The sequence below is a fragment of the Bombyx mori genome, chromosome 15 (assembly GCF_030269925.1).
Source record: "Bombyx mori chromosome 15, ASM3026992v2".
Classification (NCBI taxonomy): Eukaryota; Metazoa; Arthropoda; class Insecta; order Lepidoptera; family Bombycidae; genus Bombyx; species Bombyx mori.
Window position 1 is genome coordinate 920,594 of NC_085121.1, and position 17,064 is coordinate 937,657.

Sequence of the window (17,064 nt, forward strand, 5' to 3'; positions counted from 1 at the left end):
GCCCCTAGCGGCAAACGTAGGCAAACGTTCCAAATGCATACATATTTGAGTTAACTTTTACGCTATCGAAAACGTTAAAAAACTGATACAAAGCACACACTGGTTTTTGAACCGTCCAGCAACGGTTTTTTTAAATACATAAATAAAAAATGTGTTCTCGCTACATTGTAGGTTCCATTACTCAAACGATGAGTACTTACGCTTAGCTTATTAAATAAAAAAAACATTTCATGTCTGCGTTTGATTGACAGTTTACTTCTGTGAAACGCTATTCGACTTTAATGAATTGACATTGCATACATTTTCGAGAGTCGTAGATTTTATTAACATCGGTCGTCTGCGACCAAGAAAACTTAAAAGTATTTGATACGATAAAAATATTAAACTGAGAGTAATAAAAGCGAGATTAAAGCCGTAAAAGTAGTTTTGCATTAGTATTAATATTATATTCTTTGTGTTTCAGTTCGTCCTTTTCCTGGGACTAACGGTCATCTCATACTTCCTGGCGTTCCTGGTCTCTGTAGCCTTCGAAGCTCCCATCGTCATGATGCTTAAACTCTTATCGCCACAGAAGAAGTCTCACTGAGTCTATCCAGTGAAACAACTGATATAACTCTGCCAGTCTCATGAGACAAGTCTACGGAACCAATAACAACGGCTCCAAAATTATGACTCGACGTTCGAATATCTTTTTAAATTTGTATATTATTTTTGACACTAACGTTTCTGTCATCTCATAACTTTTACAATTGCGATGGCGCAAGGGCGCGTGCGTCCATGGACTTAATATTAAATTTAAAACCTGACTTGTAAAAAAGTTCTGTTCGCACTAAAATTACGATCGTACGTACACGTATGGACACCTCCGCCGAGTGTAAGGGGAGCTAGTTCAGAAAATAAAGAGGATAACGCTATTGATATCCACACATTACACTAAATGCAGTAGAAAAATGTTTTTTTTTCTTTTGCAACACGCAATGAAACAATACAAAATCAGCTGACACGTGGTATAATGTCCCGCAATGAATGCTGACGGCATCGCAAAACTGTTGAACGTTATACACTGCGCATTCACGAAATATTCAATAATTTTTTTGTTTATTTAACGATCTATATTAAAGAGTTTCTGCTGGAGCCTGCCGTCATCAAAACCTTCATATTTATATTTCTTCCTATTATACTCCTGATTTATATATCTCCAACCACCATGTAAAAGTTGACGTCAAGACTTCACGGGCGATTCCCTTAACGAAATCCTCTGGCATTATTTGTCTAATAACCAGGATGGTCGCACAAATTTGATAGTAACCATATTTAAATTATGGATGTAGATAACTGTGACTTAAAATTAGTAGTTTTATTACATATGTACAAAGGCTTAAAACGCGCGTATTAACATAGAAAAAACACTTCAGTCAAAGGAACAATCGGAATAAGATAGGTTTCTGCTAGTTCTGATTCTTTTAATCAAAAGATTTCTGGTAACAATCGTGCACGTCGGTTTAAATCATATCTACAATTCTTATTTGTTTAAACAAAACCATAAGATATTTGGTTTCGAATACTGCAAGTACCTAAAATTAAAAAAACGAGATAGTAAAAGATAAGTACTGTCCCAACTCTCTCGGAGATCTAAGAATTTGACTTACAAATGAGGCCCTTATTGCACTCAAATCGGACCTTTCCCGCTCGCGTCGTTTGCGTGAACCTTGAAGGACCTAACCTCTGTGGGTCAACTTCTCCGACAACGGATGTTATTGTCTTGGAACTTCACTAATGATGGAGTTCCTTCCACTGTGAGATTGTATAGGAGATTCTATCCCAAGGTTACTCAAGGCTGGCTCGATGGAGTCTCTAGCTTTGACCTGTCACACAGGTTAATGTAAATGGATAGAGTGACTACGCAAGGACAGCAGTCTCGGTCCAGTTGGCAATTGGTCCATAGCACGAAGACTGCGGCTGAAGCTTCTTTTCCCATCCGAGTCGAGACGGAGATGTAACGACAAAGAAGTTCCAATATCAGTAACAAAAACCAAAATAAGTGTTTACGTACCTGTTCGAAGGAGGCAAAGGCTGATTCCAGTGTGCTTAGTGCGAGTTTTTTAACGTTCTCGATAGCGTAAAAGTTAGACCAATTTTGTATGCAATTGGAACAGCGCCCCTAGCGGCAAACGTACGCAAACGATCCCATTCCATGCAAATATGAGCTAACTTTTACGCTGTCGAGAACGTTGAAAAACTCGCACTAAGCACACAGATACATTCATCACACTGGCACACTTTAAAAACATAACGGAGAAGTTTCTAATCGAATTGAGGAAACTATCCCTTTTATGATGTGCGGTGTGTTTCTCGTATATTACGTCATGACACATTAGGTTAGCTTATACACATTCCAAATATTGTATTGGTGCAACTAAAATTCGAAATTAATCACTCGATTTAAAGAAAATCCTGATAATAAATTAATCTAGAAACCTTTATGTATTTGCTCATCGAAGCTTAGTCTTAACGAAAAAAAGAATCGTAGCATTTTAATTTAGACAAAAGCAAAATTATACGGATGAAGAAAAAACTCATATTATTTTTTGTCCATTTTAATCCTTAACAATTTTCATCTGACGTGATACAATTTTGTGTAATAAAAATTTAAAAGCATTATACATATTAAAGAAACAGCATGACAATAGAAATTAGACATAACTAGAAATATTATAGGATAATTGTAAATAATTAAACATGTATATTTGTTATTGTAAATAAGTTGTAAATATAACGTACATACATTAGTTTGTAATCCTTTTTTTACGAAAATACAGTTTTTTTATAAAAGAATGTGATTTTATTTCATAATATCATTAAGCTAATGTTAAGAAAAAAACAACACAATAAATCTAGCAGTTTCATTCTTAATCAATATTTCATTTAATTAATACACAAAAAACGTTACTCTTTAAAATTCGACATAATTTTTTTGTTAATGTCATCAATTTTAATACTTGTGACTTCGAAATTATGAAATAATTCGTTTTCCAATTGAGAATCTGAAATCATGTCTGCAAGTCATTATTCGTTATGCCTCTACGCGCCAATAAGTTTTCCGTGACATGATGGCGTCCTCATAGTATTGCGTCCTGAACATTAGGTGTTAGGAAATATGCTGTCATCTGTTGTCGTTGCGGATTGAACTCAAACTGCAGTAGGTATAGGAAGCACTTATTTATTCCACACGCACCTTAAAATCGCATACATTGATAATCAACTGGTTTTTATATCTTTGAGCCTTTTAAAACGTAAAACGTATTTTTTATCGTGACGTTTATCTCTCCATCTGACAGCCTGGACTTTTTTCTTAGGTACGTCTCCCGTTGCTAGTGCTGTGTGTGAAAAACTATTCACCACAAATGTATAAGTAAGCCGCGCCAATAACGAAACGAATCGAAAATGGCGTCTATGTACCTACACTGACAGATGGTAGGGTCAACAATAAAAAAAGAAAGATAGAAAGAAAAAGTTGTTTATTGTAAAAAAATATATAAAAATAACAAATGAGAATGTATTTTACAATTGTATTAATGTATGTAATTGTATTTTATAATTGTCCAAATTTAACAAAAACAACAAAATAACGAGCAAATGCAACAAATAACAACAGAATTTGAGAGAAAACAGAGCGCGCCGAAACAGTGTGAGAACAAAGTCAAACTGATTTTTTTTTTGCATGCAGTACGCGTGCGACTAAAGATAGCAATAGTTTAGAGTGAGAGCGCATGATCGCCGCCGCCATTTTAGATTCGTTTCTTTAATGGCGCGGCTTATATTTATTATCTATGGTGCTACGCACTAGTGGTGGCGTCCATGACGGAAGGCTTCGGTTAGCGATGTGAACCGATTACAATTTCTGGCTCCGGTTTATTACCGGTTTTTTTTCTCAAAAAACCGGTTTTTTTAGGTATTTTTAGGTTTTTTCCATAAAGGCTAAATAATCACTAAATAAAACAAATTTACGTACAAACGAAGAGTTTTCTTCATACAATTAACTGGGTGAGCATATTTTATATAGGCTTCTAATGATCATATTATATATTATCCAATAATAAAAAGCTTTTTATTTTTGATTTAATACTATTGTATTTAAAATAAAAATATTCTAAAATTTTGATATAAGAGGCATAGTTGGTCCACTGCGTCAGCAGCCTGCTCCTTCTGGATGTTAGCACGTGCCAGCAATTTCGGTGTGGTTTACTGTGGCGGCTTCAGTCTTAATATACATTCGCACTATATTCACTGCGGCCGCCGTGGCGTTCGGAATATCCCGTTTTCGCGAATGCAAAAAATCCAGAATACCAGGCTTTTTAAAATTGTTTGTGGTTTTTTCTGGCTGTTCCGATGATAAAGCGAGAGTTGAAAATTCTTCAAGAAGATTCCCCAGTTCACGATGCACCATCTCTTTTGCAGACAACATGTGCAGATATGTGGATATTTGCGTCACGGTCCTCATTTCGTACGCTAAAAGTCTACCAACCATATTGTGGTTATTGCACTGTAGTTTTTAAATGTAATGCACGGTAATTTGATTCTGAAACACGGTTTTTTTTATATTTGTAGCTTGTATATTTGATCTGGTAGCACTGGTGTGAACTGTGAATGTAAAGCGTAAAAAACCGGTATTTATCGGTATGTATAAAAACCGGTTTTTCTCCGGTTTTCTTCGAACCGGTTTACATCCCTAGCTTCGGTCGGCGTCTGTCACCTCGCGGCACGGTCGCACACGCGACGCAGAAGACTGCAGAACGGCATCTCCACCAGCAACGACACCACCAGCGAAGCACACATGCTCAACACGCTCACGGCTGTGAAATACGTCCACTGGAAAAAACAACAAGCTAGTTAGCTTGTTGGCTAGTGTTAGCAAATTCCCTTAGGTTGAGCCCGTTAGCTCACCTACCCGTGTACACGTAGCTGGAATAGCCCTTTAGGCCAACAGCGAATAGTGCAATAAAAATCAAACCCGCAAAATTATAATTTGCGTAATTACTGGTGGTAAGAGCTCTTGTGAGTCCGCATGGGTAGGTACCACCACCCCGCCTATTTCAGCAGTGAAACAGTAATGCGTTTCGGTTTGAAGGGGGCATCCGTTGTAACTATACTTGAGACCTTAGAACTTATATCTCGAGGTGGGTGGCGCATTTACGTCGTAGATGTCTATGGGCTTCGGTAACCAGTTAGCAAGCACCAGGTGGGCTGTTGGCTCGTTCACCCATCTAAATAATAAAAAAAACTCACAACGCAAGTAGCGTTCGAGCAGACGCTCGAGTCAGCGGCGAGCAGCACGAGCCTGGCCGCTGCGGCGTGCACGACCAGCGCGCTCGGGCACAGCCGGCCGACTGCCGCCGCGCACGCACCGCCCAGCACGCCGCGACACGGCACTGCGGGACACAACACGATAACCACGTGGTCGCAGGGACGCCGTAAATTTATTTTTTCCTACCTAAGCTGAGAGCCTTGAGATGCTATTTCAGCGTAACCTTAACTAGTAGGTGGGCTCGCGGGGCTTAAACCTGACGCGCCGTAAGATCTTAATGATCAACTACTTATAATAAAACCCATCTCAGTGGGTCCCTCACGTCCTTACGGACCCATCAGATCCAATAACCTTTGCATTAGACACCTTTGGCTCTAACACCAGGAGTGGGGACCCCGGTAACCCTACTCGTGCAACCTAACCTAAACATCAGCCCGCTGTGTTTCGCGCCGAATCTTCTCAGTGGGTCGCGATTCCGATCCGGTAGCAGATTCCTTAGCGAAGCAGCTACTCTTGAGTTGTTAGATCTCCTTTGAAGGCGCTCGGGTAGCTGTTAGCAAATCCCATCCCTCCTGGCTGAGCCCTTGCCCACCCACCTATCCTGGTAAAACTTGAAAGGCCTCCGGACAAACATAAAAAAGGGTAGGTCGCAATTCCGTTATGATGGTAATTTAAGCACTGTTCTTGCTAGGGCTAGTATTGGCAGTGTCGCAGTTGGATGATGCTAGCCGATATCCGATAGCAAACCGAAAAGAAAGTATGAAATACAAAGAGACATGAACTCAAAGTAGGTATGTGTAAAATGCAATAAATACATTTTATATATTTATTAAATACGACAATCCTGGGAGAATAATAGAAAAGTATCGTTTACTACACGATGGAACATGGACATACATGCCACCGATGATAGAGTATGAGATCGGTCGCTCAAATATGTAACTACCTAATATAGATAAATAAGTTTGTACTCGAACGTGTATTTGCGGCAGCTAGGACACGTAGAAGACTTCTAACATGGACCTTTGAGTGTGCAGCGTTTCTTCGTGCAAATTATTATTTGCGTTATTACTGGTGGTAGGACCTCTTGTGAGTCCGCGCGGGTGGGTACCACCACCCCGCCTATTTCTGCCGTGAAGCAGTAATGCGTTTCGGTTTGAAGGGTGGGGCAGCCGTTGTAACTATACTTGAGACCTTAGAACTTATATCTCAAGGTGGGTGGCACATTTACGTTGTGGATGTCTATGGGCTCCAGTAACCACTTAACACCAGGTGGACTGTGAGCTCGTCCACCCATCTAAGCAATAAAAAAAAAGGATAACTCCATCTTCTTTCTTCAGCATTTTTTTAAAATGTAAGTACCTGCATATATAGTGGCGCATGCAAGTACAGGCCACAGTAAGGCCATGGGCCAGGCCACGTGCACTGCCGCGGTCGCCCACCACTGCGAGAGCCAGGGCAGCGCTGATGACGTCACCAGCAACGATAGAGACATGATCCATAACAACGATGAAGTTACCTACAAAAAACTCCACATTTTGAGTCACTTGTAAGTCACGTGGGTTGTAATACTGTCGATAATGCTGCCCGTCTGAAGGGTTCGAGGCATGAGGACGTACTAGCCATTGACATTATTATTAACAATGGCGTATCTAATAGGGCCTGTGGGGTACCACTCGCTCGCCATTACCCGAAAAAATACAGCAATATGGAGGGCAGGAGAACACAAAAAAAACAATTACAATTAAATAAATCTATAGTTTACTTAAAAATTTATAGGTATATGCTAGCATATTTTCGTATTTTAACCTTTTTTTTTCCTACCTAAGCGGATGGTCTTGAGAGACCATATCAGCGTCACCGGGCGAGTAGGTGAGCTCACGGGGCTCAAAACCTGAAGTTGTTGCTAACACAAACCCTAGCAAGAGTCGTGCTTCGCAGAACGACGGCCACGATGAGAGGGTTCTCGGGTCATGCCGCTTTGTCGAAATGAGTTTTTTTAACCCTTAATATCTCATCAAGTAGCAAAATAAGGGCGCACGTCGTTACAACAAACTTGTGAATTTCACGCATTTCAAGAACCGCGAGCGAAGAAGAGCATTAGTTTAAAGTAGACATTGTGCTCAAGGAGATAAGGGTCTATGAACAGTCTCACCGTAGAAACCTTGAGTCTTCCGCTCAGAACGTGCGTCAGCCAGCCAGCAAAGACCCCCATAAAGTACGGAGCAACTCGGGCCCACGGACGAACTATGATGGCTGTGTACGCCGACGCAGAGCTCGTCAATCTATTAAAATTCATTTGAACACAAAACATCTAATGCCTTCGAAGGCGGACATTGGCAATGCCAGGTCAGTGTGCTTAGTGCGAGTTTTTTAACTTCTAGATCGCGTAAAAGTTAACGCAAATTTGTATGGAGTTCGAACAGCGCTCCTAGCGACAAACGAAGGGACGCTGTCCAACTTTTACGCGATCGAGAAGTTAAAAAACTGGCACTAAGCACATAGAATTACTAATCGCGACCGATTTCGAGTAATTTTATTAGGTGTATTGTAGTGAATTCGAGAATGCTTTGGATTCACAATTCGTAATTATAAACAATATATATTGTGTGTACAGGAGAACGTCTGTCTACTCCGCTAGTATCCATATATTACTGTACAGTTGACATAAACGACCGCATCGACTCTGGACAACTGAAATAAAACTTACAGTCCTCTATCGAAGTATGCGGCAGTGAAGTCGGCAGCGCTGGCGGCCAACATCGTCATGAACACGGCGGCCGCCACGACGGCCCGCGCCGCTCCCCCCGGGCCACCCGCGTGCCCCCCCGCGAGCCCCCCCGCGGCACACGCCAGCGCGCCCACGGCATGCAGCTGCGTTTCCGTTGACAAGTACCATGAAATCTGGAGGCACTGGAAATGTTTTCAAAATTAACGGATAGACTTAGATTGAGGACTCTAGAGACAAGTATTAATAATAATTAGTGATCCCCTGGTGGTCGAAATTCGACTATAATAAATTGAAATTATAAGTTTGTACACTATTATGATACTATTGTCAAAGACGATATTATACTTCTATAATCACAGATTTCGCCAAGACTATAGACAAATATTAATAAAGACAAACAATATTTAATCTATTCTCAATTTGACCATAGCAATATGAAAAGTTTGATAAAAAGCAAATAGTATGCATGCGTGTGTGTCAAATACATGGTACCTAGTGTGTGTAATGTTTTTTTAATGATTTAATGTATTTTTTGTGCATAATATAAATAAATATTAATATTCTGCAGTCCTCTTCCCTATAAGTGTGGGAAATTTTATACTCCTCCATCCGCGCAATTTTCGTAAAGGAGGTACAAAGTTTTTGCATCACGTATTATTACGAGTATATACATAACTATAAGCAAATCACGCAGCGTCATTTGGTCCCAATATAGGATTCCCTATTATGTTACTACTAGGCTACGAGAGACTGATAAACATACTTTTATACGTTTAAATCTACACATACGTATGTATATAGATATGGGTTCAAGGATTCAAACAATGTTTGCCTGATGTGGGAATCGAAGTCACGACACCGGCGCAACAGTCAGAGTCACTAACTACTGCTCCACAAAGTCAGTCATGCCGCTAATAAAAATGTATTAATCTATCAAAACCAAGTTCAGCTCACTTGTTCGTCCTCGTCGTACATATTGGAAGCGTAAAGTATGTTTCTCCACCAGCAATGGTCGCAGTTAGTGTGATCGTTGTCTGACAGTGTGAGAACGGACGTGCTGCGGTACACGCGAGCCACCACCGCCGACAGCAGTAGCGCGTACGCATAAGACGGCAATAGCCTACGATAAATACAAAATTGATGTGCTTTAGTCAATAAAAGCAATATCTTCTTCTTCTTCTTTTTCACAGGCACAGTGAATTTTTGTATTCCATTCTATCTATGTAAAGAAAAATATTTTTTATGTAATTTTTATATAAAACCTTTGAAACTCTTTAGTTTTAAAAAAACAAAGATTTCCCTTAAATAGAACAACCGAACTTTGATGTAGTCGCGGCCTAAAGAATAAGACGTCCGGTGCATTTGTATGTAGCGATGCACCGGTGTTCGAATCCCGCAGGCGGGTACTAACTTTTCTAATGAAATCATACTTAACAAATGTTAACGATTGAGTTCCACGGTGAAGGAATAACATCGTGTAATAAAAATCAAACCCGCAAAATTATAATCTGGTGGAGCCCATAGACATCTACAACGTAAATGCGCCATTCACCTTGAGGTATAAGTTCTAAGGTCTCAGAATAATTACAACGGCTGTCCCACCTTTCAAACCGAAACGTATTACTGCTTCACGGCAAAAATAGGCGAGATAGCGGTACCTACTCGTGCGGACTCACAAGAGGTCCTACCAACAGTAATTACGCAAATTATAATTTTGCCGGTTTGATTTTTATTACAAGTCAATCGTAAACATTTGTTAAGTACATATTTCATTAGAAAAATTGGTAGCCATCTGCGGGATTCGAACACCGTTTCATCGCTGGATACGAATGCACCAGACGTCTTATCCTATAGGCCACGACGACCTTGAAAAATATCTTCTATACTAATATATAAATTAACAGTGGTTTTTACGGATGTTCCGTTATAACTACTGAACCATGCATCCGATTGTCTTGAAACTTGGTATCCATGTAGAAGATAGATGTACTTACTGTACTTAATGGATAGGCTAATATTTATATGAGTGTTGGACTCCCTACACCAGTTGCGGGGGGGGCGTCAATGATGAGAATCTTTGTGGGGGTAAGAAATAATAATGTCAATTTAAATGCCCAGCGAAGCAGACGGGTAGAGCTAGTCACTTTTTAAAAATATGCTACCGCCAGATATACTCCAATTATATTTGGTATTATGTAATTAGGAAATAGGGGCTATAGGGAAACAAATAACACAGTGACACGCTCTCATATCGGGGGTTTTGTTAAAATTCAAAAGAAAATTAAGTATCATACTCTATATGTGCGTGTAATAAGAGAGAAGTTCTTTGGTAACACAAAGGGATTGATGACCAATAAAAGTAAATGAGTAATCTTACCTAATAATCCTGTTGGTTACAAAACAAACGAATTGCAGGATCTGACCGCAGGCACCGCCAAAGTTGACGAGCTCCTCGATGCTGTACCGACTCTTCAAGTAAAAGAAATGATGGGAACTAAACAGGCCACTGGAATTTTACAATATCAGTTTAATTATTCCGACGATGATTGAATAAATCGTGACGCACGGCAAGTTCGTGCTTAACTGTAATAATGTAAAATCTAACGAAAGAAAGTGATTCGCGTTTTGAAACCGTTCATGCGATGTCAATTTAAATTAGCGCCAATATCTGACCCGCGTCTTTTTTTCCTACCAATGATGGTAGCCGGGAGGGTAATGCCAGCGTAACCGGAGGAGTAGGTGACCTCACGGGACTCTAACCTGATGACGTTGCTAACTCTAGCCCTAGAAAAAACAGTGCTTCGCAGAATCTACCACCGCATCGAAAACGCGACCCACTGAGAAGACCCGGCGAGAAACTCAGTGGGCTGTGTCTGAGGGTTAATAATTAGGTAGGAAAAAACAAAAAAAAATCCGAAGCGTCAGAAATAACGAAGACGCAATAATAAACGGCCTGTTCACTAATTTTAATTCAAATTTAATTTATATACGGTGGAACTATTTTTTTACAAATTAGTAGTAGATCAAGTTGCGTTTGCAATTACAGATCTCTCAATTAGCCTCATGCTGAAAAGAGTACAAATGAAAACCGCTCAACACGGTTCACGTACAACTTATTTCTAAATTGTCGCTCACAGCTGAACGATATTATTAATTAAACACACAAACCTTGTAAAGAATAATGTGTCGAAAGCTAAAGTTCCAGTCATTAATACATTATAAGCATTGTTGTTTGGGTATGTGTCACTTGAAGTTCCTAAAAATCAATTGTTTTTATAAATAAACACGATTTGTTATATAAATACATGGAATGCAAGACTACGCAAAAAGGAATACAGAGTTCCAACATTTCTGGAAGCCGAAGAAATTTCGAGTACAATCAATCTTTTACATAGATCCCTCGAAATTCAATATCACGAATTGTCACCAAGAAAAATATATTACTATTGTCTTAAATCTCCACCAATATCAAAATTTAAAAACAAATCAAATCAACAAACTAAATGTTCCCCTGGATTGTGGTTACTTCAAACCCTGGATTATACTGCAATGGAATTATGTGAGAAATTCTAATTTAAATAACTCAATTGTCACCTGAAATCTGGTCCACGGAAACAACTACATGCACATAAATAACCCAAAATGTTGCTCCAATTTTCAAAGCATGTGTCAAAGACAGATCCTTGTTAGATGTGTTCTTATTAAATATTCTCTTCCACGAATATATTAATGAGAAACACAATAACAGCTGGCACATGAAACCCTTCTTTTTGTTTGTAACCGACGGATTTGCTGCTCTGAAGCTAACTGGTAGGCTGTTGCGTGAGTTACACTGCTTTTTGTACTTGCCACATCTGTTGCAACTATGTATTGTCCTATCTGCGGCCAAATCCATAGTGAATCTAGGATCAGTAACATATTTCCCTGGATATGAATCATCAGTGTAAGCCATATCCATATCATCCTCTAATTTATCGTCAATCCTTTTTGTCCTTTTGATGTCTCTCTCCTTGTTTATAGTGTCTGATTCATTTATTTTTTCTAGATCAAAACTCATCGATTTTTTTCTATATGGTATTAATTTTATGCAATCTATTTCAATGACCGTGGCTATTATACATACAGCAATTAGTATTGTAGTTATTGTTACGAGTAGAATGAATCCAGCATCTGTTTTCAAATCGTAATAAGGTTCAACGTGTCTAGAACTTTTAACTTTGACCCTCCTAGGGAGCATTCTGTTAGTTTTAAGATTGTTGGTAACCATTATTGAGAAATTTATTATAGATTCGACGTCGTTCAAGTCACACGATCTGGGCAGACACACTCCGAGTATTATTTCGTATGACTGAAAAGTAAATGTACATAGAGTAGCAGTAGAGGATTGAAAACGAACGTTATTAAATAAAAAATTGTTTATCGTTAAAGGTTAAAACTCATTTTCTTAAAAATTTTAGTCAAGCCACACTTCAATTCTAGTGATTTTATTGTTGTGTTTGGCTATGTCCGATTTTGTTTCAACTAAGCGTGATCTGTGAAACTTATTTATTTTGGTAAACCCATATTTCATAATTAGTATTAAACTTTTTAACAAAATTATAAATAAACCAGTTTTATGCCTTTAATTTTATTTGTCAATATTAGTTAACAATTAGTGATTCATACTTACTCTTTGAAATCTCGTAATATTTAAATCTATATTCAGAGTACTGTAAGCGAGTTTAATGGGTACTTTCTTCACATCTGCAGACGAATGCGTCTGATCTAGACTTATTGCCCATTGTTGAGAATCTACAATCGTTAATCAGTTACTAATTAGAATTTGTGCACTTAAAATGGCGTCCATTGTAATCGTTCAAATTTATCTATAAGAAGAAATAGGCATCCAACGGCTCCGATTAACTGTAATGAAACTACAATATTCGAATTGTTGGGTACAAGAAAGTTTTGAAGGAATTTTGCTTGTCAGGGTCACTACTCTTCCAATACAAATAGAAAATATAATGATACATTTGAACACAAGAAGCCAAATCTAAAATTCTACAAGAGGCCGCTATCAAAATTATGTAAACTAGAATGTAATGACTAATGTAAGACTAGAATGTAAACTAGAAAAAAACTTCGCTTATTGACATAGAACTGAAGTAGGTCTTGACCTTCCTTTATTACTTTTTAACAATGAAAAGAACTTCTTCATGATATTTTTTCTTTATCAAAGAGCCATAGCGTGAAACATGACCACTTATGTTAATATTTACACAGCTTAAAATCCTCATTCCGTAGCAAATATCCGTACACATCCATCTACATGTTTCTACATACCATCGTCAAAATTCCGTGCTCTAAGTCGTTGGGCTGTTGCATAGTCGATATCGTGGAAACTCCTGGTAGAATTGTGAAGACAGCTCACATACTCATTCTGCGATAAAGCAAATATTTTATAAAATTTACTGTCGCAATATTCCGCAATTTTTACATCAAAATGAAGTTCCAAAACCCCACTCACAAACAGTGAGCCACACACACACACAGTGAAACAACCATCCTTAGCTGGTGGGACAGTTGTTAGGTTCAATAGACCTAACTTACATAAACTTCAAGATCTATCTCTCGCGAGCCAGTCTCTTGATTTGATAGAAATTGAACTTTTGCTTTTTTCTTTACCTATCTGCCTGTAAATTCGGGGCTTATTGGGTTCAGCCTGAAGAACCTTTTCAACATCTGCCCTAACAAGAGGAGGGATTCTCTGAATCTACCACCGGAGTAGAATCGCGACCCACTGAGAAAATCCGGTAAGAAACTCAGTGGTTGCGTTAAGATGTAAATCATCTGAGTGTCTAGGCAGTACGATTATCTACGTAGGAGTGATTTTTGGTAGAAAGAGTGCCGACAGTAAGAATTAAGTATCACGCAATTGTTTTGAAGCTAATGACGACCGGCCCAGCCTCTCGGATGACCTAAAACCTAGCGTTAACACAACACATAAAACAACGTGTAACAACAAAATGGAAAAATAAAACAAACTCACCAAACTGAGACACTGATGTTTTGAGCCGAGCCAGAATCTATTTCCATCATTTAAACCGGACTGGTAGCGCCCTGATGAATCTACGGCTATTGACAGAAGAGACATTTTAAGTTGTTAGAACCTTAAAAATCCTACTAATATTATAAACGCGAAAGTTTTTAAGAATGTATGAATGTATGTTTGTTACTTTTTCACGCAAAAACTACTGGATGGATGTTGATGAGACTTTACAATAATATAGTGTGAATAAATAAATTAAATGTTCCCGAAGCGAAGCGAAGGCGGGTCGCTAGTTATCTATATTTTATAAACGCAGCCTAACCGCCGGTTTTATGACAACCGTCGAAAATAGTAGGCGCCAATTTATTCTTTATAATCATAACCAAAGAACACATTTGCAGATGTTTTCATACAAAATCATCAGCAGATTCGAACACACGAAGATATGTTTACGACATGCGCATGAGGCCCAGCCCAAAGTACACGTTGGAGCACGTTGCATTTTTAATCGAAGTTGGACAGAACACCTAGTCTAGCGTAGAACTTATTGAAAAGTGATCATCAACCGCCGCGAATCTACATAGTACATGAACTTTCCACCGATTCGCTTATTGACTCTGTAAGCTATACCATGGATCCGAGTTCGATGTCTTTTAAAAAAAAAAGACGAGGTCACTCAGTTTGCTTCACCGCTTCTTCTGTGGACTGTGGTTCTTTTTAGAGGCAAATTTAGAGTTAACTGTGACTTACATGTGAAATAAATATGTATTTGAATTTTGGTAATTCTTTCATTGTCGCAAATCGTATACACAGCACGTAGGCATTTTAATTTTGCGTTTCGAATCCCTTACAGTTTTAGTAATTACATAATTACGGACGACCGTGATGTTAATCGTCGACATTCGTATATTATGCTAACTACCCTATAATTTTCCAAAATAAAAACATTTGTTGATGTAACTGTTAAATTTTGTATTCTGAGTCTGCACGTGATAGGTGTGATTCTATTAGCTCTGCTTCGAAATAATACCTTACTGGTTTTCGGTTGTTATTTTATTATGTGAATTTATTGGATGTTTTTTTTTCTGAAAACAATTAATAAAAAAATAGAGGTACAAACACTTATTACTCATTACGATCTACTGTAGATTATTATCGTGAGCACGCGAGCGTGATCACTGAACTTGTACGAGCATTCACATCAACAGCGAAAGTTACGAAACACGCAGAATTAATATTAAATAAATAAATCAACGCATTTCATGTGTACTTGTTAACGAGACTTTTTCACGCCTGATCATAAGTGGCGTGGAAAGAAACATAATGTCTCAAATCTCTAATGCAATGAATGGTATTCGGGCAGGGAATTAAAAAGAAAATATAGGGTCGGGCCCGTACTAGCCTTTTTAATAGAAAGATCTCTCTGCGTGAGCCACTCTGCGTGAAACTGGATTTTGGTATGGTCAAGCAGACGCAGAGTGGCAGACGCAATGAAAATGATGTAAAATAAAATATAAAACCTTTATTTACCGTGAAAGGACGATGTATTTTAGTAATAAGTTTTTTTTTTCCCCTGCCTAATCGTTGGTGACCTAACGGGCTAATCCAACTACACGCGATCTGGTAGATGGCCGGGATAGACCGGCTCATGGGCTCAACCTGAAGGAATTGCTAACACTAGTCCTAGCAAGAGCAGTACTTTGCAGAGCCTACCGGATCGGAAACGCGACCCACTGTGAAAATCCGGCGGGAAACTCAGTTTGGTATGATTTGATCTAAAATCGTTTAATTCATCCGATTAGGTTATATTTGCTGTTTTCCAAACAAGAGAAAAAGTATGAGTCCAAATACAAATGTTTATGACACTTACGAGTATCGACAATAAGCGTTAAAGTCCTTAGATCGTCACAACCGATAGTAGATTATGAGTTGGTGTTCTTGAGACAACAATACTAAAATATATTACGATAGAAATTCCTTGCTGTACTTTAGACGGAATGTAACGCAATGAAGGTAGAACACAATAAGAAAAAAGACGCGCCTGACCCACTCCACCAAAGGACCACAGAGGCGTTTGCCATAAGTTTATGGACAACCTTTTGGGTTGTCAAAAAAGGACTTAATAATTTATTTTACAATTAACAATACTTCCCTTTGTTTTGAGATAGTAATGTCTCATCGTTTCGACTTTCAGAACTGTACCCTCAACCTTTGTATATGCGCATTTGTCGTTTAATTTGGCTGCTTTAAGTGATAGACAGAAAAACGCGAGTTAGATACTTAGGTACCTACCTATTCGGGGTGCACCATTACCAAACTTTAAAAGGAGAGTATTCATTAAATACCTAGTTATACAATCGATTCGCTAGGTACTGTACTTCCTCAGCAATGCCTTATGTTCTATGTAGTCGTTTAATAAGATGTTATTTGGTTATTCTTACCTTTGAATGCCCAAAGTTGACCATCCGAAAGGTCTTTGAACATGTCTCTCATATCTTCCCAGCATGAGACATCGATAGATAAATGCACACCGTTTGATATTTTAGGCCAAAGTACGGCTAAGAATGAAGGATCGTACACTTGTAATAAGTTTTCGAACACATCAACACGATTTCCCGCGAGTTTAGAATTTTTCAAACGGGATTCCTTTTTACTATCAAAATTATTACGAGTAGATGTAACTACGGTTAATTCAAACAGAAACGTTATAAACCCGAAAAAAATAATCTTTAACTCCATCCTATTTCAATTAGTCGTAAAATAATAATTTAGAATACGTGCTACTTACACGCAAACTAACTCCGGAGTGAATATTGATCAGGCAATTGTAATCATTGGAAAAATTAAATCCGTGATTGTTTTATTGGTGGGCCGAGTATTTCGATGTTGTTGAAAATCCGGAAATCAAACAAGAATGTAATAAATAACGTAACTTTCTCCTGTTAGAGACGATCATGGAGAATAGCAATTATTGCAGCGGCAGCGTAGCGGTTATTTGCG

The 17,064-nt window shown here is 38.5% G+C and overlaps 2 protein-coding genes across 2 annotated transcripts in view; one reads left to right on the top strand and one right to left on the bottom strand.

The window, feature by feature from the left end:
• Window positions 1-2,832, top strand: part of LOC101738748 (uncharacterized) — a 43,176-nt gene extending 40,344 nt beyond the window's left edge. The window contains exon 15 of the mRNA XM_038015965.2: window positions 464-2,832. Coding sequence (XP_037871893.1) covers window positions 464-586 — 123 coding nt within the window. The 3' untranslated portion in view covers window positions 587-2,832. The remainder of the gene's footprint in view (window positions 1-463) is intronic.
• LOC101738616 (uncharacterized) lies at window positions 2,582-16,867 on the bottom strand. The gene is made up of 13 exons (XM_038015967.2): window positions 16,506-16,867; window positions 14,065-14,150; window positions 13,359-13,455; window positions 12,706-12,827; window positions 11,631-12,384; window positions 11,205-11,292; window positions 10,414-10,542; window positions 8,991-9,156; window positions 8,016-8,218; window positions 7,461-7,590; window positions 6,668-6,824; window positions 5,287-5,429; window positions 2,582-4,869 (listed from the first exon to the last, which is right to left on the bottom strand). The coding sequence occupies exons 1-13, from the start codon at window positions 16,801-16,803 to the stop codon at window positions 4,750-4,752; spliced, it is 2,493 nt and encodes an 830-aa protein (XP_037871895.1). The 5' UTR covers window positions 16,804-16,867; the 3' UTR covers window positions 2,582-4,749.
• Window positions 16,868-17,064: the final 197 nt, after the last annotated feature.

Excerpts from the sequence above, each read along its gene's own strand:
- LOC101738616 (XM_038015967.2), bottom strand. The coding sequence starts at position 16,803 with ATGGAGTTAAAGATTATTTTTTTCGGGTTTATAACGTTTCTGTTTGAA. Across the intron at positions 13,456-14,064 it reads AACATCAGTGTCTCAGTTTG|AATGAGTATGTGAGCTGTCT; the intron begins GTGAGTTTGTTT and ends GCTTTATCGCAG. Across the intron at positions 12,385-12,705 it reads ATATTACGAGATTTCAAAGA|TCATACGAAATAATACTCGG; the intron begins GTAAGTATGAAT and ends TTTACTTTTCAG.